Source organism: Micropterus salmoides, unplaced genomic scaffold (genome assembly GCF_014851395.1).
Source record: "Micropterus salmoides isolate LMB-PRFRI ecotype aquatic unplaced genomic scaffold, ASM1485139v1 Ms_hic_scaffold_7, whole genome shotgun sequence".
NCBI lineage: Eukaryota > Metazoa > Chordata > Actinopteri > Centrarchiformes > Centrarchidae > Micropterus > Micropterus salmoides.
Window position 1 is genome coordinate 19,261,931 of NW_024044459.1, and position 27,894 is coordinate 19,289,824.

Here is a 27,894-nt window from a genome sequence, read left to right on the forward strand (position 1 = left end):
GTTGTTTTTTCCTCCTCGTGCAAGTTTTAGCAATATTGCCAAGTTCTCAATCTTAATATTTCCTTACCAAAACTACAAAAGTAAGATTCAGAATTATCCTTTAATTACATCGACAGTCCTGTGCTGCTGTTGTAATGCTAAGCAGGTGTGCAACTGAAATGCCAAGGAAGTTGAAGCTTTTTTTTTTTTCTTGATGTAGTCACCAAAACTCTCATTTCCTCTCTTTCCCCCTCCTCTTCCCTCAGGTCAGCTCTCAGGCGCTCTTCTCGTCCCTTTCTCCCTCCATCGGTGGAGTTCTGAGCCCAGCCTGGCTCACTGCAGCCTGGCTCGCAGCTCCACTCAGCCCCCTTCCTCCTGCTCCACCAGCGCCAGCACCACTTCCAGTCCCAGTTCTGTTTCCCAACCGGGAAATCGGCCATTCACTCGCACCAACCGCGTCCCTGACCCTCCTCCGCCAGCTCCCGCTCCTCTGCGTCGGAGTGAATCGGTGGGGAGGAGACCCCTGCTCCGCCACCCCAACCCGCACATCCCTCAACGGGACTCAGACTATGAGCTAGAGCCCGAGCGGGGCCGCAAGCGGGCGATAGACAACCAGTACATGTTGCTCTGACCCGCTGAGTCAAGCACCTTCATCACCTCTGACAGACTGCAGTCACACATGATCACACACACGTCACGTATTTTATTACCACCCCACCTACAAACATGTGGTGGGTGTGTGAGAGGCACCTCACAACCTCCACCCCGAGTGTCCGCAGTGAATGTATTTTTGTGAGTTTTATAACAGTGTTGACCATGATGATTATCCTCATTTTATTGATGTTGAGGTTCTGTGCGAGAGAGGGAGAGCCACGTGTGTAGCTGTCCTCAAGCCCAGGCCAAAAAAAAGTAAATGTTTAAATGCTTTTATACTTGTGAATATATAGAGGTGCACTTGATTTAACTTCATTGGCACTTAGACTGAACTGATGGGGAAGACACTGCCTGTGAAACTGATTAAATCAAGTGCTTCTGTAAAATATTTAAAAGACATTTTCTTTTTCACACACAAGAGATTTTGTGTGAAGCGCCTTTTTATACACACACCAACGAAGAAGCACTCTATTTGAGCGTGTCTGTACACTCTATTAGGTAGTCCTCCTCTTGTGCTTTATTATATATTTAAGTGCACGATGCTTTCAGTGCACTTTGGAAACAATGTGTATTTTTTCTATACACAGATTATTTTGTAGAAAAACAAAAAGATTAACTGAAAAGGGGAAAATGTGGTTAAAGTCAGTGTTACTAGAAACTGATCCTCTTCCCCCTTCAAACCTTCGCTGAAGCAAATACAGAAAACCACAGAAATGATTGTAGATCAGCTTTCTTCATCGGCACTGTCTGTACCTGAACATGTTTGTGGTGTGTGTCTGTGTGTGAGATGATTGAAAGTCCTTCAGCATGGCTGTGCTGATCTCAGTCTGGTACAGTATTCACCCCCAGAGACTTTGTGTCCCAAATCTCACTGCTAGGATTTTTCTAAAAGGGTCTTTGTAGTGTCACATGTTACATTTCAAGCACCAAAGGCGCTATGTGCACAAAATTCACTTTTGAATGAGCACAAAGTGTTTCATGGTCTCATAGAAATAACTTTTGAAATAAAATCAAAGAAAATGGAATGATGTAATAACGATATTATAATTGATATATCTTTGCCACCCTGCAGCCTCGAACAATGGTTTAGAAAATGGATGGATATTGTTACCATATTAATTTGTAATTAATTAATTTTCTGATGCAAAAGGTATTCTGTGCCACTACAATCATGTTTAAAAAGCATAACTCTGCCCCATGTGGACAATATCACACTTTCCACAAAGCACTTAGAATGAATTTCATTCCAGTCGTTACAAATTGGTGATGAGATATGAATTATGCTATAACAAGTCATTTGCATTGATTTTTGTGGCGTAAAAAGGTATTCTGTGTCACCAAAGTGAGACATAAAACAGAAATGGAAACATAGACTTGAAATGCTTCACTCCAAAGATCGTGAGGGGGGGGGGACTTCACGTACAGAAGGTATTTGACAAAGCTTCGTCTCGTCCTTGCAGTCGTGTGCGGATTCTCAACAAAAGTGAGAGCCGAAGCCCTAAAAAAACTTCAATCCAGTTTTGTCATGGTTTGATCATCTGTCATTAAACCTTTAATGGTCTCTTAAAAGTAGACCATGATATGATGCAACTCCCGAAAGTGCCTCTGTAGATATTAACATTTATTTTCTGAACAACTTCTTCAGGCAGATATTGATTCTGGGAGTAGCATCGCGTCTCCAGCTCATAATGTTAATTGTTTTTCTCAGTATTTTCTTAAATTTATGACCAATTAATAATTTGAGGTGCCTTCTGAGTTTGTCATCACACCTAAAAGCAGTTTTGACACACACCAAAGATGAAATGTCCAATTTTCTGTAATTTTGTTTCAATAACTGAAGCTTCACTTCATTAGCAGTGGGATGCCTGTGGGGAAACAGTGTGCTACAACATGTCTGTTTGTCTTCTTACCTTGCTTTAACACTAACTTTAGCATTTGATTAAGATTTACTTTCAGTAAACTTATGCTTAATGCATGTTTTAAACCTGAAGCTGTCTGTCTCTCTGCCCTCTTTATCGTTGTAGTTTCCTGTTTTTTTATTAAGAGACCTGCACAAGTGCAAGTTAATTTCCTCATGAACATGACTAGTGTAAGTCTGCTGTGATTACTCCTCTTGTTCTGCAATAAGTTGGCTTTGTCTATCAAAGGAATGTTTTTACAATGGTTGCGTAGTTCTCTTTAATGTATCATCTTGATAAAGACTGACATCTTTAAAAATGTGTTTATAAGGGGAACAAAAACAAGGACGTTTTTGGCAAAAGTACGGTTGGTCTTCCTGTCTTTATGTGCTCAAGTCAAACAAATCACTCGTCACCTCGGTGTTTCATTTCTGCTAAAGAAAGCAACGGTAACAATAACTATTTTGACTATCAGTCCCCTCTCTTTGCTGATTGTTTTTGTTTTAGGGAGAATGACTGTGCCTTTGCCAGAAAGCTGCTTTGCTTTTCCCCGGATGTGATGTGGTGCAGAGTAGTGCAATATCTGAGAGAAGCCCAGTGCTTCACACAACGTTTCATGTATGTAAGGAAGGATCAGACTTCTACATGGATGAGATAAGTGAGAATTCAATGTTTTGCACCTGCTCATACACTGAAGAAAACAAACATTTGACAAATGCCAAAGTTCCTAGAAAATAATGCTATATTTAAAGCCAGGGCTACCACATTTTCCTTTTGCTTTATGGCTTATAATTTTTTTTCATGGTTCACTCCAATTTGTCTGCATGAATCGAGTTAATGCTTAAGAAGAATCCCTGTGTACCTCAGGTGTCTTTAATCCTCAACACCTGCTCCAGCAAGACCTTTAGTCTACCCCGTATGTTTATTTTAAAAATGTCCAGTTGATGAATGTGTGTTCTCAATACTGTTCATTCTGTTTATTAATTTAGCACTGTAAACATTCCAGTTCAACCCAACGTCCCCTCAACAGCCAATGAAAACCAACAGCTTTTAAAATCGTCATTTTGTGTTTGCATCACTTTTAGTAATAAGCAATCTAAATTATATATATATATATATCTCAACTGTATATTTGACTTTTTGTAAAATAAAGCTAACCAAAAAAAAATAACTATTCACATGATCAGTTTGTGTGTGCGCACTCTTTGAAGTCTGTGTTGTCTTGTTTTTTTTGTATATGCTGTACAAAATAATAAGCATGTGATGAACCAAGACCACAAGATATTCACTGTTCAGATGATGGATGAAGTCGAGAGGTACTTACTGTTCTTACATGGTGTTTCAGGCCAGTGCTAGCAGGTTTCCTCGCAAGCAGAATCCAAATGTAGCCAAAAGAAATGTAGCCTCCACCATTAGAAGTCCCAATAACATTAACAGAATATTCCCGATTTGAATGATTGCCACATGAATTAAAGGAATAGTTTGATATTTTGGGAGACACCCTTTTATTCATCTTCTAACCAAGACTAAGCTAGCGTTAGCTAAGACTTACTACCACTCATACGTTTGGAAATGAATCTAGCTACAGTTAATAATTTTAAATGTTTGACATATTCAAGGTCACGAATGAACATTAAAGCTCAAAATTAGTAGTTATGTGGCAAAATAATCTTAATTCAAGAGGTCCACTTACTGCAGCAAATAGAGTTGGCTCATGGGTCACCTTGGTGCGGTAAGTCAAAAGCTCTGGGAAAAACTAATAAGCTTTGAGCTTTTATTTTCGCACACAACAGCCATCAATGGCTAGTGTTATGCCATACCCCCATCTAAAATGAATTCTGACAACCTACATTATATTGGGATGTAAATCCCACAGAAATATAGGAAAGCAACAAAAGCTTTATTTTCAATTGTCAATCTGCTGATTATTTTCCCAGTTAATCATTTTTCACCGCCTCCCAATACTTAGTGTGGAGATGCTAGAATAAATCAGACTTTATGTAAGAAAGGAATAAACGTCACCATATCCGATTTGATAACGATAACCATAATCTGTGAGTGAGGCATTAAAAAAACTTGAAAAAAAACCTAATACAGGTGTTTATCATGCATTTGTTGGTACTGTGCACCTTCCTACTGCAATGAACTTCAAAACCAAAACTCATTCCTCTGAGAGTACATAGTATTTTTAATATTTGTCAGTGTTTTAATGAGCGTGTCGCTTGTAATGAATTGTGTTGTGATCTACATGTGTAATTTATTCTCTTGTAAGAGATCTTGAAACTTTCTGAATAAATATTTAAAACCATATTTTCTGACCTGAACAAATACAAAAATTTGAGAAACTACAATACCTGTGATGAGAAACCCACAACGCAAGACAACCACAGTAAGCCATTCAGTTTTTAAAACTTTTTTATTGTTTTTAAATTTTTTTGCTCATTTTTTAAATTATTTATATTATCTACAAAGTAAAAGTTTTAACTTAAAAGTTACATAAGGGTCAGGTGAGAAGTGGGATCTGATCACCTCAGCCATTATAATTTCATAAATAACATTTCTCCTGTCCTCTTGGCTGCCAAAATGTGTTTATTTCACAGGAAGCTTCTTGTCATGTTTCGTTTTTAGTTTGGTTAGAAACCTTTCATGTAGTTTGGAAACAAACGCAGCACATAGCAGCAGCAATAAACAGTAAGATTAATACTGTCTAAAGGTTGGAAGATTTTTTTTTCCTCAGAACAAGGTGCAGACAAAATGCAAGTTCCAGTTTAATTTTCTTCTTCACTCTCACTGATTAGTTACTCTCATTCTCTCTGTCACGTCTTTACTTGGCAAGCTGACTCAAATTGCAATTTGGGACCCCTGAAAAAGTGTGTGTGTGTGTGTGTGTGTTTGCATGTGAACAGGGGCTGAATAGGAGCAGTCTTGTCTGTTAAAAACTCTCTAGCTCGTTAAAACATGTCACTGCATCAACCTGTTAACATTCTCTTATTGCCTAGTCTGGGAGGGAGGGAGGGAGGGAAGAGAAAAGCTGATGTGAAGCATGTCTGGTGAGGATGAGGAAAGAGTGGAGAGGGAGGGCTCTCATTCTCTTCATCGCCTGGTTATGAAGGCTCTGGTTGAGAAGCATGACGCAGAGTGGGTCCTTCGGCTCGCTGGCGCCCTCTATCTACAGCTGTTGCTGATGATGAGTTTGCACTGCAGAGACCAGAGACAAAATGGGGGAAATGTAAAGTTCATGCATTTAGAGATTCTCAAAATTCTCAATTCAATATGCTTTATTGGCATGAATGTTAAACAATGTTGCCAAAGCGGTTTGCTGCAAAATCAAAAGTTTACATCATGAATATAAGAATAAATGCAATCATGACCATGCAGTTTAGCAATTACAAGTTCTAACAACAAAAATAACAAATACAGATAGTCACTCGCTGTCCCTCAGGTTGGGACACAGAGACACTCGCTCATGTCCTTCTAAGATTATTCTTAATTTATAGTTATCTAAGTTCTTTGAAATCCGGTATTACTAGATTGAGTTTCTGAAAGTATTGTTCTGCTATGCTTCTATATTTGTCACATTTCAGGAGAATATGCATCTCCTGTCGTACAGTGCTCACATACTCTATATTTTTTAGGTAACCATGATGTTTTTATGTCTCCCTTTTTCAATTGCAAGGGTCACCGAGTCTGCACTTTGTAAGAAGCAGCACTGCTTGATATCTCTGACCGTAGAGAGATATTCAGCCATTTCATAATCTATGTTTACTGCTAGATAACAATCTAGTTTGTGGTGTTTTTTTTGTCTCTTCCTCCCAATGTTCCAAATAAGTATTTTTGCTTTGAGTGATCATTTGGCTTACTCTAACTGGTTTTTGTAAAGCAGTGCTGGTTTGAGAAAGGTGTGTGTGAGACATGTTGCAGGATTTGTTAGTTTCCGGACTAGCTGGCATAAGGGATTCTTTTCAGGGGGTTTTAAGAGCCTCGAATTGGAGGGAGTCTTGGGTACTTGATCTGAGGTGCATCAGAAAGTTGAGTGCTCTTTATTCTACCTTTAATCTCTCAAAATGTGATTGTTGTTTTTAGAGACTTCTAAAAGTGTGAACCGGGCCTTTTGTTGTCATTTTTTCTTTTGCAAAAAGCCTAAAACATGACTGTCCACATGCAAAGCAGCCATTTGCATATTTTGAGAAAAAGATGGGTTATCTTTGGCAGCCACATAAGTACCAGATTTAATAATAAATTTCTGCACAAGCAGGGCAGAAACTCAGTCCGCTAACTAATTTATCTTCTCCCACTGTTTCTTGACAAGACATCAGCCTGCTATTACAAAACAGCTGGCGTTGACTACTCGGCTGTGGGTAGGGACAGACTTTAAAAAGTCCACCCCCTGTTTGGTCCTCTGCCATGGCTTCACCTCTTGATAATATCTTGTCAAGCACAAATGAGTGTGCAGTCTTCCCCCCCCCCCCAGTCTGTTCCTCTGGTAGATGTGATTGTTAGATCCACTATGAGAGAGCCAGACCCAGCTAGCGATCTGGAGTCAAGAAAGAGCCACAAACTGCTGCGGATCAGTACAGACTGCAGCTATTCTTGTTACAGGTTAAGGGACTGTCCTGACAACTAGTGTAGGCAGTTAGTAAATGTGTGCACATTGTAATAAGTTTACTTTCACAATGTGGATCAAAAAACGCCTACATGTGCACATAAATGAAGTATAAACATCGGGTACAATGACATGCTAGCACACTTCTGACTGCTCCCCGCAGGAGTGTACTAGTTAATAAAATGAACATACCTTGTGGATGTGCTAGGTAGGAGAAATGTGTGGTGGAGGAAACGGGTATGGGGTTGAGGGCAGTCTGGGGCATTTGTGGCTGCGGACCACCTGGACCTTGGGTAGCCATTAGCATCATCGTGGGGTGGGTGGGTGCCGGGTGGTGAGACGGCACCATACTGGACTGCATATGGGCCTAGGTGTGAGAGAAAACACGAGTGTGACAGTGACACACAAGTAGAAGGACAAGAGAGTTCTTTAAAGAAACAGATGGGCATCAATGCAACAACATTCTCCAAGCAATTAAATGGGACAATTAACGGGTGTGGAGGATGGAATAAAGTATAGTGTCTTTATGGCAAACCCAAATGATTAATATTCTGTTCAAATGAATTGACTGTAGAACTTGGCTTAAACTCAGTCATCCCATCAAGCTCTTAAAGTAAAAGCAAGTTTGTTCTGCTAATTTATGACCTCAGGAGAGAGAAAGATGCAAAGTCACTATAACAAAAGCCTTAATGATGTAAACACAAAGTCTGAAATGTTCTCTGCCAACAATTGTACATTTGGTAGATCAGGCATCAGGAGGCAATCAGTCTAGAACAGGATACAGGGGGGGCAGCTAACCTGGCTCTCCGTGAAGTTCAAAATAATGCCTACCGTTCCACCAATCTCTAAAGGTCACTAATTTACATGATGTACCTCATTTGTTTAATCCACACACAAAAACAAAAAGGTCTCTGTACAGGCACAAAGGTACCAATCCTGACAACCTCACTGTGATGCCAAGACTCCAGGAAGCTGCACGCTGTCTCTCTGTGCGGCTGTTTATCAAGAAATACCACAGGTTGTAAGTAGTGAGAAGCTACGTTAAGCAAAGCACGTCCTGACTCAAGCTCCATACTTTACACACAGACATTAATCACCTTTCTCATCAAACTCTCTAAACAGTAGAAAAGTTCATATCCCATAATTCCTTTAAAGACAGGCATGGGTCAAACCTCCATTTTTACCCAAAGTTAGCATTTAAGCATTTTTTTTGTGCTATATGGAATTAACATGGTTGGACTGTGACAATGCAAACGGTTTGTTTTTCCACTGTATCCTGTAGTATGCCAACTAAAACGTCTTATATCTGCATTTAAAATCCCGTTCAGGAACCACTGCCAATCTGATGACTTGGCCTCGAAGTACAGTGGGATAGCAGGTTGTGACCTACCTGCTGCACGTGTGCCATGTGGTTGTGGTTGTAGCCGTGCTGCACCTGCTGCGGGTGGATATAGACAGTCTGCTGGGCAGAGGGGAACGATGCCTGGGGAGACTGAGGGTTGGGCCCCGGGGTCATGGAGGGGGGCGTGGGGGCCAAGGCTGAGAACATCTGCTGCTGCGGTGCCTGGTTGGCCATGTGGAGGGCCTGGGCTGCTGCTGCTGCTACAGCACAGAAAAACAAAGAAATATAAACACTATTATACACAATATTTATGTGTACAGGGATCGAAACAAGACTTGGGCAGGAAAATCTCAGCTTCCAACCTTAACGTACTCACCTGCTGCTGCCTGCTGGTGCTGTGGGTGCTGGACCGGGCTGGCAGCTGGGTGGCTAGGAGGACCTCCATGTTGTGGGGGACCACCCTGCTGGGCTTGGCCTGTAGGCGTGGCAGAGGGCTGGGGGTGCTGTGGGTGAGGGTGCAAGGTGGCATTTGGATGGGGGTACTGCTGAGGCATTGGCCCTGGAGACACTTAGAGACAGGGATCAGTGTTAGCAAGGATGAAAAGTATTAAAACTGTACACATTACTTATGCCTGCACATATTGTTGGTTGCATACTCGTATGAACATACACATGTGGTAGGCTGTCGTACCATACATGGTGTGTGTCTGCTCTGGGTACTGTGTAGTTGAGGAAGAGACGAGGCTGGGTTGGCCGTGTGTGGGAGGCGCCATCATCCTGGCGTTGCCCTGCATTACCGGACTGAACACATGCTGTGCCTGGAAGACACGCAAGGACGGACAGACACGGACAACATCAGGGACTTGTGTGTGAACGTTTCCTTCTTGGCAAGGGGTGGGCATCTAACCACAATACTTCCTTTGTTACAAACTTTTATTACTTTTCAAAGTATCATGTCTAAAAAAGGTACCAAACCTCAGGTATTGTATTGTCAATAACAATTTCTAACAATAACCAGCGCTATTTGACATAAAAGAATAATTTTAATTTTAATTACTGCCCTGACAGGCTTGCCGTGAAAATTAGTAACTAATAATTAAGTTCTTTTCAGTTTAGTTTAATCAATATGAGGTAATTTTGTAAGCCCTAAACACCCTGAAGCCAGTCTCCTAACTGCCTCTGTGTTCCTGCGCTTGTTGTATCACAGCCTGTTTGCAAACAGGTAACAACACTTCAGGTGTGAGAGGCAGGAGCCTGCAGACAGCTCCACATATCAGAAAACACTGGCATCATGCTGGCACTCTGTCAAGCTGCTGGACCGCAGGCGTCGGTCAGACAAATGGCTGACAAGTGAACAGCTGGGAGAGATGAAGACTGCCAGCACTAGCAGATAGTACCAGAGTAACTGTAATAGTTACATTTATTTCTTAACAGAGGCCCTACTGGGCCGAGCATTGCTGAAGATGCTGGTGGTGACAGTAAATCTTACCTGTGATTGATAATGTGTCATCTGCTGGACCAGCGGCTGACTGGTGAACTGCTGCGGGCTGCAGGTGAAGTACTGGGCAGAGTAGGCAGGGCTCTGTGCTACAATAGGCGGTCCTGCTGCCGTCGCTGGGTGCATCATGGTGGGCGTGCCCTGTGGGTGATGCTGGTCTGACCTCTGCTGGGGCATGTTGGATACTGGAAATTAGATGGGGAGTAAGTTTTGTTTAATATCCCTTAAAGCTGAACTATACAGAATTGTGGATTAATGAGAAAAAGTACTGCTGGTTTTAAAAGAGGCAAATTATTCACAGAATTGGCCCGAATATAAGACAACTGACCTTTTTTTTTTTTTTTTTTTTTTAAACCCATCTTTGGAAAAAAATATTGATGAATGAGAAAGACTTGATCAGATGGGAAAGTTTCCGTAAGGTACTAGTAGTCCAAAAAATCCCAAGTCATTTAAATATTTATCTTCTGCCTCTGTGACGCACACGCGCACACGCACACGCGCACACGCGCACACGCACACGCGCACGCGCACACACACACACACACACACACACACACACACACACACACACACACACACACACACACACACCTGAAATTTTGTACCCATGCTGCAGATCAAGTTCTTTCTGGGATAATAAAGTTAACCAATTGATCAGCCGATCAATCCATCACATTTCCTGGCAGTTATCAGTGTTCTTTGGTCGTGAATACATAGAGTACCTCGAAAATAGTACGACTCCAAACACAATATCCAGAAACAAAAGTCTTACATTCAGAGCCAATGCAGTTACTTTCCCAACCACATTTATTTAGTCAGCTTCAGAGAGCGCGACACACAGAGAGAGAGAGAGATATGACAAGGCAGTTGTTATTCTCACCTTTACCTGGTCTGTAGGGTTTAGACTGGCTGACCGTCATATGAGGCATCTGAACCTGATACATAGCTGGAGACTGTAGTGAAGAGGGGAATGAGGATGGCAAATGAAGAAAACAAGTTTATATTCAATCGTCTGTGGGCACATCATTTCAACAAGAATGGAAAACCAGCCTGCAACTAAAAACAGGTGAACTTTTGCTTACTTGTGTTGGGCTGGACATCAATTATTCAGCTTTTAAATGTTGCTTTAGTAGCTAATCCCTTACCCAACAAATACAAAAAACATACTTAAAAAAACACATACAGTATGTACATGTGAGATTGTGGGAATTATTTCTTACCTGGGACCACATGCATTTTCTATGACTGTCTATTATTGGGCAGAAAAGGGTGTTTTTACAACTGTGTCTATAACCCAAATACTGCTTGTCATCTTCCATTCCTTAAGTCCGTAACATTATAAACCATGCAATTCTATTACAAACAGTAATGCAGCAAAAAGCCATTTGTATGGGTAAACAGATGAAGCCAATAGAAATAAGGTGACGTTACAAGTCCATCTGTGATGACAGTTCAAAACGAATTGCAATAAGAAGTTGGCAAACCAACATCTGATGGCATTAATTCAACAAGCAAGCAAGACATTTCAGTACTGATTGGGCTTAAAAAACAAAAGGATTTAAAAAATTCACAAACCTTCCATATTATGCTTTTCTAATGGAGCGAGAGAGAGGAGGAGGAGGGGGAGAAAAGGAAAAGAGAACCACTCTTTAGTTGTTCACCAAGGTATGTTATCGTTTACACGTGTCTGATGTTGGATCACCAAGTTTTTCTTAAAGCAACACAGGACAAAAATAGATTTACAACTACAAATTTCATTCATCAAAAATATGCTCTCAAAGCACAGTTAAGAAGTGCTTTGAGAGTAAATATTTTGACATCATATTGTATAAATCTTTCATACCTGCTTTCTTTAAACATTTCTAAGCTTGTTTATCCCAGATATTTACCTAAACATTTTTCAAATAATTCTGCAAAAAAATAAAAAAAATAAAAAAATAAAAGTGTCTGGAACATGAGAGAGGAAGGAAAAGTGATGACAAAAGGATGCACATGTTCTGTATATCAAGGTGTCCAAGGAAACTACAAAAGAAATGTGAGATGTAGCCTTTTAAAAATAAAAAGAAAGATTAGAGATGAATCCAAGACAGAAAAGGAAAGAAAAATAACAAATGAGGGCAAAATGGTTGTTAGGGATTTGTCTAAATGAACTTTGCATTTCATACTGATTCAACATGATGCTTGGATTGATCTGCACTGAACAGAAACTAGAGCCCGACCGATACGGGATTTTTAAGACTGATGATAACAATTTTGATATTTCCAAAATATCAGCCAATATTCTTTTTCTCTTCTTCTTTTCAGAAACACAAAACAAAGATTATCCCCTAACATTTGTTACGTGTAGTTATGAGACCTCACCAAGAGAACACAAACTCTTCTTGTTGTTATAAATAGTAGTTTGAACAAAAGAGTGCCCTCTGGTGGACAAACTATGCAACTACAACACTCATGACATCTCTTTTTTTAAGTGTCATTTATTGGCTCTTATAAACACTGATACCAATTTATCTGCAATTAGCTCATATGGGCCAATTTATCGGTCAGGCTCTAATAGAAACAAATAATCTGTCTTCATAGCGCACATTTCGGCATACAGGAGTGTGTCTCACCTGCACTCCAGGGCTGACTGGTGTAAGGGGATACATCTGGGGGAAGCAGACTGTCTGGCCATACACAGTCGGGGGCTGCTGGACTACGATGGAGGGGCTGGGTTGGCCCTGAGGCCGGGGAGGCGTCGGGGTGTTGGCTGGTTTGGGCTGATGGAGCATATAAAGAGAGATCGAAACAGCAAGAGGCCAAATAAATGAGTTCACTTTCAGTTTGTGGCATTTAAACTGTGTAGTCTGGCAGCAGCAGGGCCTACTGACCTGCGTATTGAACCTGGGTTTGAACTCATTGGCATTTGGGTTCAGGGTTGATTTTCTCACTTGACTACAGGAGGAGAAAAAAAGTGAAGTTAAAATTTAAAAGGATCACTCTTATTATCATGTTGGTTTTGGTCATTTGGTAGGATTTGTTGATAAGAAAACTACAGAATATCTCCAGGCTTGTTATTTAAAATTATGTACAGTCTCCCCTCTCAACCATACCATCCCTTCCACTCACTCTTGCACTGCCTCCTTTTTCTCCTCCTTTTCTTCATGCTTGGGACCACTAAATGTGGACGTCGTCTGAACTCCCTGTGATGTCACATCCAGCCCCGCCCTCTTCTGGTCCGGAGCGGAAGGAGACGGGGACAGTGCAGCGGGGCTGCCAGGCTTACTGGTGTTTGCAGTGGTGGTGGATGGAGCAGGAGCACCGCCAGGGGTGCCAGCAGCAATACCTACAACGCCCTCTTCGTTGCCCTCCCGCCCCACTGTGGAGGCTTTGTCCAAGGGAAGGTCTTTAGGCTTGTCTGCTGGATCTCTGGGAGGCTTGGTCATCATCTGGTCAAAGGCAGGCTCTGAGTTTGAACTAGACTGCAACTGGAAGTGGGAGGATGAAAAAAGAAAGTTAGAGCTCTAGTACAGCCTCATAAACAGGAGGTTAGTTATGTCACATTTTCAGCATTTCTATACCGTACAAATGAATGAAATACTTACCCTAAAATCTACACTAAATTTCTTTAAATTATCTATTTGTTTTCTGTGGTCTGGTGCCATAGAAGGGGGTCCTGTAAGGTGAGTAGAGAGTAGAGTAATGAGTCATTACCAATGGATCTGGAAATACTGAGCCAATATTTAAGCCAGCACAACAACTTAAATTATATTACAATGACAGGTACATAAATTAAAACGGGTGTCTCAGCAAATAGTCTCTTCTTTAAAAAAATTTGTGATAAAGCAGTCCGAAGTGTATATATACTGTACCTTTACAGACTGGTCTGGTGATACTAGGTGAGCTGTCCATGGGTTTGATGTTCTCCTTGTTTGCCGTGGGGGATGTTTGTCTCGTCTCTTGGACACGACACTCTTTTGCTACACAGGACAGAAAAACAAGTCTCTTTACTTCCAGCATAAAAGCAGCTTATACAGTGACAGAAACTACTTTAAAAGCACACAGAAATCAGGTATTTCATATCACACTTAGCATTCCTTGGTCCCTTAATCCATCTCGGTGAGAGTCTGTAGGTTAACTTTAAGCTTACCTTCACCTGATGGAGAGGCGACCATGTTGGGGGCGGGGCTAGCAGCAGTCGGAGAGGAAGCTGATGTTGGTGTAGAAGCAGTTTCCACAGGAGCTGTTCCTGTCTGTGGTGACGGGAGGGAGGAGGGGCCAGGGGAGGCTCCACCCATACTATTCTGTCTGGGGGAACGAGGTCTGTGAGCTGAGGAGAGGAAGAAGAGATCTTAGTGTCATCTTGATTTACTGGCCAACATTAGAGGATAAGTACTCAAAGCAAATGTTTGCAATCATCGTACTTCTTTAATAATACTACAAGGCGGAAAATGCTTTTGTAGTGTCCTTTCACAATAACGCAAGGCCCTTACAAACATGCCACGCAGTGGTGCTACAACATAACTTCATGAAATCTCCTCTGCACATATGTTCCATTGTGTTATATCTTAATGAAGTTGAAATATTTAAATGGTTGGAAATGTATCAAAATAAACACAAAGTAAAGAAATAAAAGGAAGGAAGGAAATAACTGCGCTACCTCCGCTAACCACTGAGGACCATGTCCCTCCAGAGGAGCTGCTCCTGGTTGGTGGAGTCACTGGGACCTCTCCAGGTGCATTATGGGAAATTAAGTCCACTCCTGGAGGGACTCCAGTGGTCCGGCAGGGTGGCACTCTGTGAGCACGAGGCGTCCGCTGTGATTTTGGAGACATCCTGGGTGGACCTGTAGATGAAGAAAGACCGATAAAGACAGACAGAACTCCATAAACAGAAGGTGGAGGTGAGGTAACACACTGAACGGGTTTCTCTTTGAAACTCACACGTGTCTCTCAAAAGCTTTTTTTTTTTTTAAAAACAAACCTTTGCTACATCTATGGTTTAAATATCACAACATACAGTAATGTTATTTAGTGACATGCGTGTTAGTGGAGAAAACTGCAGGTGTGAAACGATCACACAACACACCACACTCAAACCACAACCAAGTGAAGTGAGAGATGAGAAATGGGGAAAACATGGGAAAGAAGGTGAGGTGGAAACCCGTATTTAAAGAATTCACTGTTTAGCAGAGCTTGTGCAGTTACACAAAGAGTGTCCGTCTTACAAGTGACAGCCCAGTGCAAAACTGATCTGAAGTATTTTTTCATTTCACTGAAAAATTATAAACACGTATTTATTTAGACAGCAGCACTTTAGATTTAGCACGAAACAAGGACTAAGAGGTTGAAGGCCTCGCTTACAATTTGAAGCGTTTGAGGGTGCACATTGTAACCCCATTTTGAGACAGCGACAAAGAGCATCACCGTGGAAGATGGTGGTGAGTCTAGCAACAGACTTAAACACATTAAAGCAGAAGAGGTCAATTATAGACTTGACTGCTGTATCATAAAACATTTTGAGGGGCGCTGGTTAGCTCACTTGGTAGACCAGGCGCCCATGTACAAGGCTCAGTCCTTAACACAGCGGCTCCGGGTTCAAATCCAGTGCACAGCCCTTTGCTGCATGTCATCACCTCTCTCTCTCTCCCTCTTTTCCTGTTTCTCTATCCTATCTAAATGAAGGCCAAAAAGTCTCTTTAAAAAACGAAAGAAAACATTTTGAGAAACTGCTGCCTTGGTGTTTTCGGTGGCTGAACTCTTGCTAAACAGAGAGCACAGCACACAGTGTGGTGCACCCACATGCCAAGGTGAAACTGCCTGACGCACTGACAGAAGGATCAGCTTCGAGGCTTACCAAATCCTTACAATTTCCATTTGTATGGAAATTGCAAATATGACCTGAATCAGTCTGAAGAAGCAACTTCACCTATTAGTGTTGTTTCACACTAGACCTGGACAAATTCACATTTGAAAGTAGCTTCCTTATTTAACTTAAACATTTAACATAATTTTCTATGATTCGGAATATAATTTCCATATTTAGCGCAATCCTTCCACCTTCAACTCATGCCTTTGCCCAGGTCTACTCCACACTGATGTGGGTACCTTCTGAAGACATGCGTTTGGGCAGAGTGGAGGCTGGCGATGTGGGCCCATGGTGGGAAAAGGAGGTTGAGGAGGAGGAGGGATAGGAGGGGTGGGATGAATGAGAGGGAGGCCTGGAAGGTCGAGAGGGGGGTCTGGAGGGTGGCCTGGTGGGCGTGGCCGCCCGAGGAGGCAGGGAGGAGGGGCCAGACTGGTAACGGGAGGGGGGGCGGGAGGTAGGAGATGGACAGGGTGAGGGCCAGTGGGATGAACCTAAAAGAGGGAAGGACAAATGATCAAGGATGACAACCAGCAGATGACAACCAGTTAAAAGGGGGGAAAACAAAGTCATAGCAGGAACAGAAAGAAGGGGGAGATTAATAAACATGAGAAAGAATGTCAAGGCAGGAATAAAACGATTTAACTGATGCAAGTAAAGTACAATAAATGCATTCAATGAGCAACAACAGCTACTATGAACGTCCCAGACTCTAAACCAAAGTCACCACCAGTTTTACATCAGTTAAATAGATTAAGGGGGGCGGGGTCAGGCAGTCACAGTTGGATCACTATACTGACCAACTCACTCACCATCCAATGCACCACTGTACAGCACTGTATTCCAGAAGAACTTTCTATATAGGATGTTGCAAGTAACACCATATGCGTGTTGGTGATGTATTATACGTACCTCCATTAACCACCCTCTGATCGGCCCCTGAGCTGGGACTGTAGTCGTGAGGTCCTGGTCGAGGAGTGGGGGGTCCAGCTGAGCTCTGAGCAAGACGAGGGGAATTCTGACGTCCCGGTCCCCATGACATCGCCTCCCTGTTCCTCTGACCTGGAGGAATGTACTTGTTCTCTCTGCACGCACGCACGCACACACGCACACACAGTACGGTCATAGACAAGAGTCAAGATAACCAAGAGGAGGAATTCACTCTACACTATTACATTCAACTAAGTAACTCTCTGCCAAAATGAGCATGTTTTCTTTAATTACCAAAGTAGTATTTGTTCTGGGAACAGCTGCTGTCCATTTAGTGAATTCGCTGCGACTGTATTGTCCCCCTTCGAGGCTTCAATATGCTTCTCAAGCCTGTGCGTTTCTACTGCAGACCCACGCCGTCAGCAAGCATTTTGTACATATTGTATACGTACTTGTGCTCTCATGCTTGCACTTCAATGGTGGGACCTCAAAGTCCTTCAACAATAATTCTGACATGTGGTGCATGACATTCTGGTATAAATATGAGATATAACATGCTAGTACATAGATCCCTTTCTTGCCTCAAAATATCCCAGTAAAATATCACGCACTGGAAATAAAGTATGCAGAGTACTCTTTCCAGTTCTTCCTTAATAAACATAGTACCTGAGGGAGACATCAGCACTCTGATGATAAATCGTCTCGCATGATATTTATAGTCAGTTTTATGGTGTAGATATTTTATGGGAAAAAAGGTGAAAGGAATGCTTTATTTAATCTTTTATAACAATAAAACATAAATGGGGTACATTCCATCACACTTACAGGTGATGAAATTTTAAAACATTAACAATAAAGCTGCTGACTCGATTAATTGCTAGGCCAGCTCCATTACTTTACAGTATGTACATATAATTTTGATTCTTACAAGTATAAACTCAATCCCACAACGGGAGTATAAATGCACATCAAGGGCCGCCCAAGTAAAGTCTGTATGTGGGGAAACACTATGTTCACTATCAGCATTTGCCGAGCAAATTTAATTTGTTCTCATCGTTGTTAAGCGGCTCTTGATGTGCGCAACATTTACACTCCCATTGTGGGATTGAGTTTATACTTGTAAGAATCAAAATTAAAGGTGCATACTGTAAAGAAAAGGAGCTGGCCTAGCTAGAGTGTGGGGAAAAGAGAACCCAAAGGAAAAGGAGCACATCAATGATTACACAATTGCAAAGTCTGCACTAACACACACTCACAGGCAGAAGTAGTATGTATTGGCCCTAAGCCTGTACGTGTGTCCTGGTCTTACCTGCTAAGTGTGTGAGTCTCCCTTTCCCCTCGCACCACAGCAGTATATTTCTCCTCCTCAGAGCGTTCATCATTCTCCAAGGCGACACGGGCCTTGTATGTGGCACTGGCCTCAATCTCCTCTGCCAGCAGGGCAGCACGCGCTTCCCTCTTGAGGAACTCTTCTGAGTTGTCCCGCTCCAGGGGGACCCTGGGAAACAAGCTTGGGTCAGACAAGGGCAGCAGGGTGATGGAGTGACTAGGGATACAGGTTAAAGGGGACCTATTTTGCTTTTTGATATTTTCTAGCATTTCTATAATGTTACAATGTCAGATGTTCATATTAAACATGACCAAAGTTTCAAATGATGAGGTAAAAGTATTACAAAGAAATCCCTGTGAGCCAAAACCTCAGATATCCCCCTGTTCCGAATGCTATGTTTTGAACAGTTTTTTCTACTAACGGCTCGATATGATGTCATTCCGAGCAGGATTTCCAAATATGGTAATTTGCTCCAGGCAGAGAATGCTGGTCACGCCCCCAAAAGAACATGCAGACCTATACCTGCAGCAACCTGGTAAACACATTAGATAGACAGTGGCCAATCAGAAGACAGTGGGCTCTGGAGTGGGGGGGTCTTAAAGAAACAGAAGCATAAACAGCTTGTTTCACTCAGATGCTGAAATGAGGGCCTGCATGAAGAGCCAGTATAAGACAGAAAATACTTTTTTGAACTTTGAATCATGCAAAGCCACCATACAGGAGTTACAGAAGTACAATATAGGGCTAGAAATGCAGTATAATAGGTCCCCTTAATGACCACATCCATTATTTCAAATAAATTGTAGATTACTTGTGTGCAAGAAACTGAACATATTCTAACAGAATAAATATATTGAACAAAACAACGCATAGAGAGACACACATGAGCGTAGAGAAGCTTACGTATATGTGGACAAGCTGCTGTCATATGTAGACAAGACTCCATACTTCTCCTCATTGTATTTGAACATGTCATTGGGGTCCCACCCGTTTGACTGAGATGAAGAGAGAGAGAGAATTTCACAAAAGGCCTGTAAACAAATTATCAACGATGTGGATCAGATGGCACAACCAATGTTTACTTCTTTCACTGTCAAATTTACAAGTAGGGCTGTCGCGATAACAGCGATATTGAAATACTATTGGTCAAGCCTACCGCGGAGGATGGCAAGCACCGCAACAACTGCAATGTTCATACTTTACACTTCAGCGCGTGTTAAATTAATAAAGTAGTGCTTCAAAAGTTCCTCCACTGAAATGAGCTTTTTAACGATTCAAGGACGGACCGCCATGGGCTGGACGTGACCCAACTTCAAACTTGGAAGTTGTAAATGTTGCCGTGTTTTGTATTTTACTGTTTATTTTAAAGGTTAGCTAACTTGGTATTAGCACACTGCGCCGCTAATGTGGCTAGCAGGCTCGGAAATGTTGTACTAATGTTGTAATCCTGAAGGACAGTCGAGAGAAACTGAACGATAAGCCTCATTTGAAGCTCACAAACTAACGAGTATAATGCCAGCAGCTATTTCTCATGTTGCTTTCTGTGGAAATTTAGTTATACCGTTACAAACAGTGGTTAGTTGTGGAAATGCGTGCGTGCGTGACATGCCCTGAAGGCAACGATATAGCCACGTATGAAAAAGACACGGTCAAACTACAAAAATGAGTTTGCTTGGCAATGTTGTCGACCAATTCCCAGCAGCTACCTTGCATCAACCATAAAGCTGCTGTTAGCGGCTCGCTGTGCAGTGAGGTGAGATCCACTGACAAACTTACTCTGCTATATGGCACCAAATTACTTCATTGATGAAAAATGCGATAATACTGCATACCGCTGTTCAGCGCCAACAAATTACTTCACCGCGACAGCCCTATTTACAAGTCATCATATGAAGGCCTGTATGGATTCCACTACATGTACTCAGTGCAGCATCGATGTGTTTATTTTCTTACCACATCTGTATCCAGAGACTCAAGGCTGTCAGAGTTGTGGGTCTCTCCTCCATCCCAGGGCTCTAGATCTTTCTCTTTATGCTCGCCATTGATCCTACTGCTCACTGCTGCATCTGTGAAGTTGTCTGCGGCACACACAAATAATACATACGCATGTACAGCAGACACACACAAGGTATAAAATCACATGGCTACACTGTGCTCATGCCTCAAGAGCTTCTGCCACACTCTCTCACAGCAAACGTCTACATGGAGGTAAGGGTGGTTCACCAGGCACACCCACTCACAACCAAACATGGGTTCAACTGGATTGGGAAAAAATCCTTTCAAAAAAATTGAGATATTGCTTGAGCTGGCCTTGGTATAGCTGAAGGATAAAGGGTTCTGGCACTGTGAGCAAGAATATGACAACAACCTTCTAAAGAAAGGCAAAAAGGCTAGTCCCCAATCACTATCTTAGCCTGCAATAAAATGTACTAATTAAATCAAGATGTAAGGTGCTACAGAATTTTTTTTATTACCCATCACCATGGCAACCTCTTGAAAAACGTGATTTACGTGTATAGAAGACTACTTGGGGCTGATGATGATCCACACTTTCAGGACGTTTTACTGTATTTAAGTAAATTTACAGAATACTTTGGTTGGCTCAACTACAATCCAGGGCCGGGCACGCTCAAACTCACAATTACATTTGAAAGGAAATCTAATCTAATCTCAGCGAAAGTCTGCTCACACATTCTCAGACCTGGCACCAATGGACTATGTGCATGAAGGATACGAGCCACCTGGAGTTACATAACTCAGTCATCCCAACTAGGGCTGGGCGATATGGACCAAAAAGGCGATATGGTATAAAAACCGACATGGTAGCTAGCGAATGACATCTGCACTGGTGTGTTCACTGTCACTTTATCTGGTCCGCTCTTGTAAAATATCCACTGTGTCGCTACTTGTAACATAATCACTCTGTCTTTCTCTGATAAATGTGTCACCTAACCTGGGCGGCCCGCTGAAGTAAAGTGAATGTGTGGGAAACAATGACTGAACTGTTGTTTTTTTTCATTTTCAAGCCTTCAGCACTGTGTCTCCCTCCATGTTGTTGAGAGTTTGTGAGTAGACGGCTGCATGCAGATGCAGAGGGAGGGGCGGGCCTGTGCGGTGAGGGAGAGAGAAACGAGCAAACGCTGGCAGAACTTTAAGGAAACATATTAATTAACTCAACATCAGACTATATCGGTATAAACAGTATTGTCTAACTTCATATCTCTTTTGAAATTGTATTGGTATACCTCATTATACCGATATACCGCCCAGCCCTAATCCCAACTCATCCCACAATAAAAAGTGCATTAAGCATGCTGGCACAGAGCAAGTTCAGAAAGAAATTTGATTGGCACCACACACACATTTGGGCTAACAGGCCTGAATTATATTAGTAGATGTGGCTGGGATGCTCTATGCACACTGTCCATTGAGGGAATTGTACAATGTGGGCATAATGAGGAGTAAGCAAACATGCATTTAGATTGCAGTAAATTACATGTTCTCAAAGCACTTTAAGATACTGACATTTTAACACAAGGCTCAGAACGCAGGTTAAGGTGCATGTGTTCGACATGAGATTTCAATCTGTTGCTTTCATAACGCCCCCTTTTCCATCTAGTTCTGATTTGAACTGAGCTCTGGTCCAGTAAGGTTTGAAATCCAGCGCCGCAGCAGAAACTCATGTTAGAAAAATAAAACAATGCTCTGAAAGATACCATATCCTTGCAATTCTAAGAATAAGTCATAGCTGCAAGGGTGTCTTTACAAGCTGGCTACATATAGGCTATTATGCTGAACCATAACAACATCTGGGAAAACTATATAACTAAGTTGTAAATATACAAAAAGTATTAGTGTTAGTATAAAACAAGTGTTAGCTTACTACATTAAACTTTTTACACTCGCATATCTCACACATCCTCAGATTCCTCATAAGTATGTATAAGGCCATAAGTATCTATGTGCCATGGCAGGATTCAATTTTGAGCCTCTACTGAAATCCTAAGTAAAAGCTTAATTAAACAGCATATAATAGGGCAAGTGGCAACTACTCCACCGAAAGCAACATCCAGTCTAAAGACAACTAAGGATCAGGTGGACCAAGACTGACCTGCATCAGATTTGTATTTTTATGTTATATGAAAGCAGTGATCCCCCAAATTCATTCACCAATTTGGATTTTAAATGCAGCAATAGACGGCAACAGATCAGGCCCAAGCCTCAGAGATTCACAAATTTGTTTGGGTGCATACAGAGATGTGCGGGAGGAGAAAACAACCATATATTACCTGTGTCAGAGGAGACTAGACCATTGGAGAGGAGAGACAGACAGATGACAGAGAGTCAGAAAATGGACAGACAGACAGAATGACTGGCGATAACACCAGCAGTTGACTTCCTGTCCAACAATTTTAGGATGTGGATCATCTATGTGCAAGTTTTAAAGAGAAATTCTATTTCCTGTTTTTTTTCCATAGTTTTAAGTCAAGCCTAGGAGACTCCTCACGTCCCCCTTATTTAGCTATTAAGTTAGTGAAAAACAAACTTACCTTTCTAAGTATCTTGTTGACTTAATAACATAAAATCACTACTATTAGCAATGGTGCTTAAGATGTAACTACTTTTCTACAAAACAATAAAATTTCCAGTCAGTCCACAATTGTTCAATTTAACAAGATAACACCACCAGCTGTGCAGTAGCATCTCCTTGAATCATGTAGCGAAAGCCTTAAACTTTTCAGAATATAATAACCCCCTTCCACAAAGTCCAATATTGTTCAAAGCAGAATTGTAGGGGTCACGGTGAATTAGATGAAGAAGACTCATTCAGCCTTTATTGAGTGTCCTTGCTGCGCTGGGGCAACCTTCGGCCCAATCGATACATCACATTAGTCTTCAATGACTGGCCACTCAAAGCCGACACCCAAGATTTAAGTCATGCCAAAGCCTCTGTGACATCAAGGTAGTATATACAGACTGAAAAAGATCAATATGTTGTGTGTTTGCACCGATGGGAATTCACTGTGGCATGTGTTTATTTTTGTGCGAGTGTGCAATGAATACAAAGTGACAAACTAACCTAATTACATTGTGTATGCTTCATGCGTTTTAGTGTGTACAAGACTAGGTATATAAAGGCCGTTGATGTAACTAGATTGGTCAACACAAAAGCCCTCTGTACCTTTTCTGGCAAAATTTAGGTCCACATCTTTGAAGGTCACCACTACGACATCAGAGGCCTTGAAAATGATGCTCTCCACAATATCCTCTTTCCTGGGGGCTATGCTCGGCTCTGGGCTCTTTCTGTGGGCTGCATCCAACACCAGGTCACACTGATGGAGAAAGATATGTTAAATTAGATTGAAGGGGGATGTGAAATATATCAAATGCCTAAACTATCTACAGAAGAGACCAGGAACCATGGGATATGGAGGCCCGAGACCATACATTGTTTCATCACAAATCATTCACCGCACTAGCTTGACAGACAGAAAATGAATTGGCAAGAGTGTTAATAATCAATCAATCTTTTAAGAAAATGTATTATGGAATCTCTGAAAAAGAATCTAATATATTTCCATTTCTGTTGGCCAGACAAAACAAGCGCTTGGAAGGGGTCACCTTGGGCTTTGGAAAATTGTGGCAGACTTGTTTCACTATTTTCTGACATTTTATACAATAACCATGAATCAATTAATCGAAAACAAGGGACGATGAGAATAATACTGATGAGACAACCAGCAAAAAGAGGACCTAACCAATTAAATCACTTGGCGTGTTTGATTAGAATGAAAAACTTCCATCTTGGCCCAGCAAGGCACATCAACACGCTTGCCTAAAGCTGAACTACAGGAAATCCCCTCTAGGTTCTTTGGCTGACAGAATATTTAAACAAAAATTTATTTGATTGACATCAATTGATTGTGTTCTGCTCATTTAAAGGCATCCACGCCAGACGAAGGAGCTTGTAAGTTGCAGTGGGAGCAGACATGACCTTCAATTTCCTCAAAACAAGAAGTTGTACTACAGCTAATACTATAGCAGAAAACTGAAAACACAAGCCCTACCAACCAAACAATACATCGTTGACTAAGAGACCGTGTAACCAGGTGGTAAAATACAGCTATGTGAATATTTCAGCACATTTGACGGTTCTGCTTGCACACACTGTGGCAATAAAACCCAAATGTGATGCTTTGCTTTGGTCTCAAAACAAAGTGGTGTGTTTGCCTGTGAAAGCACCCCAAATTCTGTTTTTTTTGGAGTACCCTGCCAGCTTTATTCGCATTAGTCACACAACCTTATAAAAGAGGTGGGAGACAAGATACATAAATATAAGCCCTGTTGTTTGGAGTTAAAACAGGGGGATAATGTATGTTACAACATCCTATCAATAACTGAAGTTGATGCCAAGCTGAATTGGACAGAAACTTGTACCATTGCTTAGGTAAAGCTTTTCATTTTATTTTCCCCACAGGACATGTTTGGGAAATACTTCAACCTAAAAGGGAAGATGAAGGGCCACATACCTCTCTTCCATAAAAGGAAAGATGGAAAGGGCAATCTTTGTCTAAGCCACCTCAGGGGTGAAGTTGCTATTGAATGCTGGCTGGGCACTATCTTTCCAGCACAGTTAACCTTAATCATTAGTACTGCTACTGAGGAAATAACAGATCAAGCACCTATAAAGAACACTGCAGTGTGTGTGTCGCTTACCTCTGGACCGTATGTCTTAAATACTCCTTCATAGACTGCTCCGTTTTTCACTTTCAGCTCACACTTGGCCCCCTAAAAACGAATAGGCCTCTCATTATTCACTGTATGCAGTGTCGATGTCAATTTACATATTCAAAAAACAAGTTCAGAAACCCATCTGCTGTGAAACAGATAAATGATTGATCAATCGCTGCTTTGTTAATGCAACTAGCAGTCTCTACAAATCACGCAGGCTTTGTTTATAGCAGCATAGACATTTTGAAGAAACAGCATGTGGTGAAAGACAGACTGCTGTTACAAATTCGTTTACAGTAAGCATGATTCACATGGTTGATTCAGAGTTTTTTCCCTGCAACTGTGCTCATTTCTCCAGTCATTGTAGCTATTAGACAGAAAACAAAATCCAGACAAACATACTGAACATATGTGAAGCATCATCTCAAATCTTTAACAAGACAGATACACAGTAAACATACCACCACTGAAGTCAAGACATGGACCATCCTCATATTTGCATATACACCATTGAAAATGACCTAAAGAAAAAACACAGTTAACTTCTGATGTTCCCCATCTACATAGGAAACCTATGCTAAATACGCTCCTCGCAGCCATGTGACACCTCGCAGCCATGTGACACCTATTGGACATTTGTTCCATTCATAATGCATAATAAGACACAGATATCCAAAGACTGGATTTATGCTTGCTCTGAGGTCCATTCTTTGCAACTTTTAAACCAAATTGCATGCCTTACAAAAACATGACACTGTATTCCATCGACTCTATAATGAACAAAAAGAAGCATTAATCCAGTGTGTGTGTTTTAAGCAGTTTGCCCTCTTTGATCAAATAAAACATTCAGGTATACCAAACTTCTGACAGTACATGCCTATGTGGCATAAAAGCTATTTTCTACTGAATTATGTGAGTTAACCAGTTACTTACTGCTGCGGGACCTTTACCACTGTGTCTTCCCCTGAAAGGAAAAAAAAAGCCATTGTTGTCAAACTTATCAAAAATCATTGGCACTGAAGTTCTTACTACTGAAAGTACTCTCTGAGGAGGTGATGCTGTGTATCTCTACAATAGTATATAACCGCTGTTGCAGATGTTAAAGGGGAAGCCCAAGAATCATCAGCAATATACATTATCCAATTAAATCTATGCAAATGTTGATGTATTAAATATTTGAATGCAATGTAGATTCTGAAATTCCCCACAGATTCCACGATATTTTGCTGGTTAGAATAATGTTCAAGTGGCTGCCAGCCAAAGGCTTGGTAGCCTACATTTTTCCCCCCAAGCATGTCCTAAAACGCACCTTGTTCAGTAGCTGGCACATGGCCAGGCATTCACACTTGATTCAATGTAGGCAGTGGTCACTTTCCCAACATTATTTTCGTTGTTATAAATGAGTAATAAGCTCAGTTGAACACAGTCAGTTACTCAATGTTGAAACGAAACCCAAGTAATTTCGAGCTCAAATAAGCTCCATTTGTATGCATTAGTCCAACTGGTCCTATCCTATTTTTCCAATATCTTCGCACGGCATTAATGGATGAAACCTACGCAATGAATGGGGCGTACTGTCCTAGTGACCGGTGAATAGAAGCCTGACCACATTAACACCATCAAAATTCACGATACGCGTGCAGCTCCTGCACTGACAGTGTGTGTTAGCTTTATTTTTGGACGACATGTACAGAAATGTCATGCTTCAAGGACATAATTTCAAACGAGAAGCAACGTCAAGGTTGAAAAGCCCATCGGTCTGTAATTCCCCCCTTCTCCTCCTCTTCACCCCGTCTATACACCCGCCCCTTTCTTTCGTGCGCCCACACGCTTGATATCAATTTCTTGGCAAACCCTTTGCAGCAATATTGCGGTAACGTACCAAGCTAACGTGACAGTCAAACGAAAACAAACACAGCTGCTTTATCGCCAGGCTGTCCCGTTACCTAGCCGTTGTAACACTGAGTGAGCCAAGTGCCCTGAATAGCAAGCATGGGCTGTCAAATGGCTAATTAACGCGAGCTAAATTGACTCCGAGCTGATAGTAAACCGATATCAGAAACTTGGCAAGCAGCTTCACCGGTACGCACATGTGTGGGAAATATGTTTGTCCACCCAAACATGTCTAAATACATAAGCCAGATACCAGCTGATGTTTTATCTAACGTACAAGAGGAGGATCCGTTACGTCGAAGTTGCAACATTTTTAGAGCCAGCAGACAGGCCTCGCTAGCTAAACCGCATAACGTTGCGCTAGGTGACCAACACGTCGCAAGGCCCACATTCACAAACACGTAGTAGTTTTCAACCACTTAACGGGAATGTCATCTCTCAAAAACGACACTGTTGGAAGTGACTGTGTCCACGTACTGTTCACTGGTCAAATTAAGCCCCGCTGCTGTGTTTTTATTACGCAAAGTTAACGTTTTGAATTTCACAGACCTGCCCAGATTCTGTCTTCCCCCGCCGCTTCCTCCGGCACCGGAGGCGGCGGTACCAGCGGTGTTGCCACCGCCGGGCTTGCTGCGATTTCCACCGGCCTTCATTGACATTGTGATCCCATAAAAGACGGCGTCTTAAAACGACCAGCTTCACACCACAATTTCTTACTGACGACGAGAAGGTGTATGTTTGTGTGACAGATCGCTACTGTTAACTGTTAGCAATCCTAAGATCTGGCTAGCTAGCAGCCTAATGTCAACGTGCCTCTTGAAGCATATAAGATGCAATGCTAAGAAGCTAGGTGGCTATCAGTTGCTAGCTAAATTAGCGATCTGTACAATTCCTTTTAAAACGAAAAAAAATAACAATATTTAAAAAAGACAACACGCGCAAATCACTCTTCCAAAATAAACATGGGAGTTACACCTCTTGTCAATTTGTTATATAATCCTAACAAAAAAATTCGATTGTCTCAAAATAGGGTTTACAGCTATCTCAGGTTCTTTGCGTTGCTAACAGCGAAAAGACCAAAACAGTCTGAAAGGGGACAAAAAACCGCGGAGGGATATATGAAAGGCGTAACGGCTTACAACATGTAACCAAAAATTCCTGCTGTATGTTATTTCATCACCATCAATCCAC

General features: G+C 41.7%; 2 protein-coding genes across 17 annotated transcripts in view; one reads left to right on the plus strand and one right to left on the minus strand.

Moving 5' to 3' along the window:
- The window catches only part of sh2b3 (SH2B adaptor protein 3), a 52,160-nt gene extending 48,492 nt beyond the window's left edge, over positions 1–3,668 (plus strand). For 2 of the 3 annotated variants that reach the window (XM_038702834.1, XM_038702835.1), the window contains exon 8: positions 246–610. In XM_038702834.1, the coding sequence (XP_038558762.1) occupies positions 246–610 (365 nt within the window). Of the gene's footprint in view, positions 1–245 lie in introns of all 3 variants that reach the window. The other variant, XM_038702836.1, reaches the window with a different exon arrangement.
- A 1,260-nt stretch (positions 3,669–4,928) lies between these two features.
- On the minus strand, positions 4,929–27,786 carry atxn2 (ataxin 2). Of its 14 annotated transcripts, none has more exons than XM_038702831.1 (26): positions 27,253–27,786; positions 25,744–25,774; positions 25,272–25,331; positions 24,796–24,867; positions 23,261–23,411; positions 22,368–22,382; positions 20,032–20,156; positions 18,982–19,073; positions 18,058–18,246; positions 16,731–16,903; positions 16,061–16,312; positions 14,614–14,799; positions 14,104–14,283; positions 13,826–13,933; positions 13,559–13,629; positions 13,083–13,441; positions 12,845–12,908; positions 12,587–12,733; positions 11,550–11,567; positions 10,855–10,927; positions 9,966–10,159; positions 9,168–9,294; positions 8,853–9,044; positions 8,525–8,736; positions 7,327–7,501; positions 4,929–5,729 (listed from the first exon to the last, which is right to left on the minus strand). In XM_038702831.1, exons 1-26 carry the CDS (start codon positions 27,360–27,362, stop codon positions 5,701–5,703), a joined length of 3,405 nt encoding a protein of 1,134 aa, XP_038558759.1. In that variant the 5' UTR covers positions 27,363–27,786; the 3' UTR covers positions 4,929–5,700. The 14 variants fall into 14 exon arrangements, with proteins under 14 accessions (XP_038558759.1, XP_038558757.1, XP_038558749.1 ...); XM_038702829.1 differs by having other exon boundaries at positions 9,147–9,294; XM_038702821.1 differs by having other exon boundaries at positions 9,147–9,294; positions 10,861–10,927; positions 18,982–19,109.
- Between the last annotated feature and the right edge of the window lie 108 nt (positions 27,787–27,894).

Excerpts from the sequence above, each read along its gene's own strand:
- atxn2 (XM_038702819.1), bottom strand. The coding sequence starts at position 27,362 with ATGTCAATGAAGGCCGGTGGAAATCGCAGCAAGCCCGGCGGTGGCAAC. Across the intron at positions 18,247-18,981 it reads AGCAGCTTGTCCACATATAC|GGTCCCCCTGGAGCGGGACA; the intron begins GTAAGCTTCTCT and ends CTTGTTTCCCAG. Across the intron at positions 9,045-9,146 it reads TACGACAGCCTACCACATGT|TGTCTCCAGGGCCAATGCCT; the intron begins GTATGTTCATAC and ends CCTGTCTCTAAG.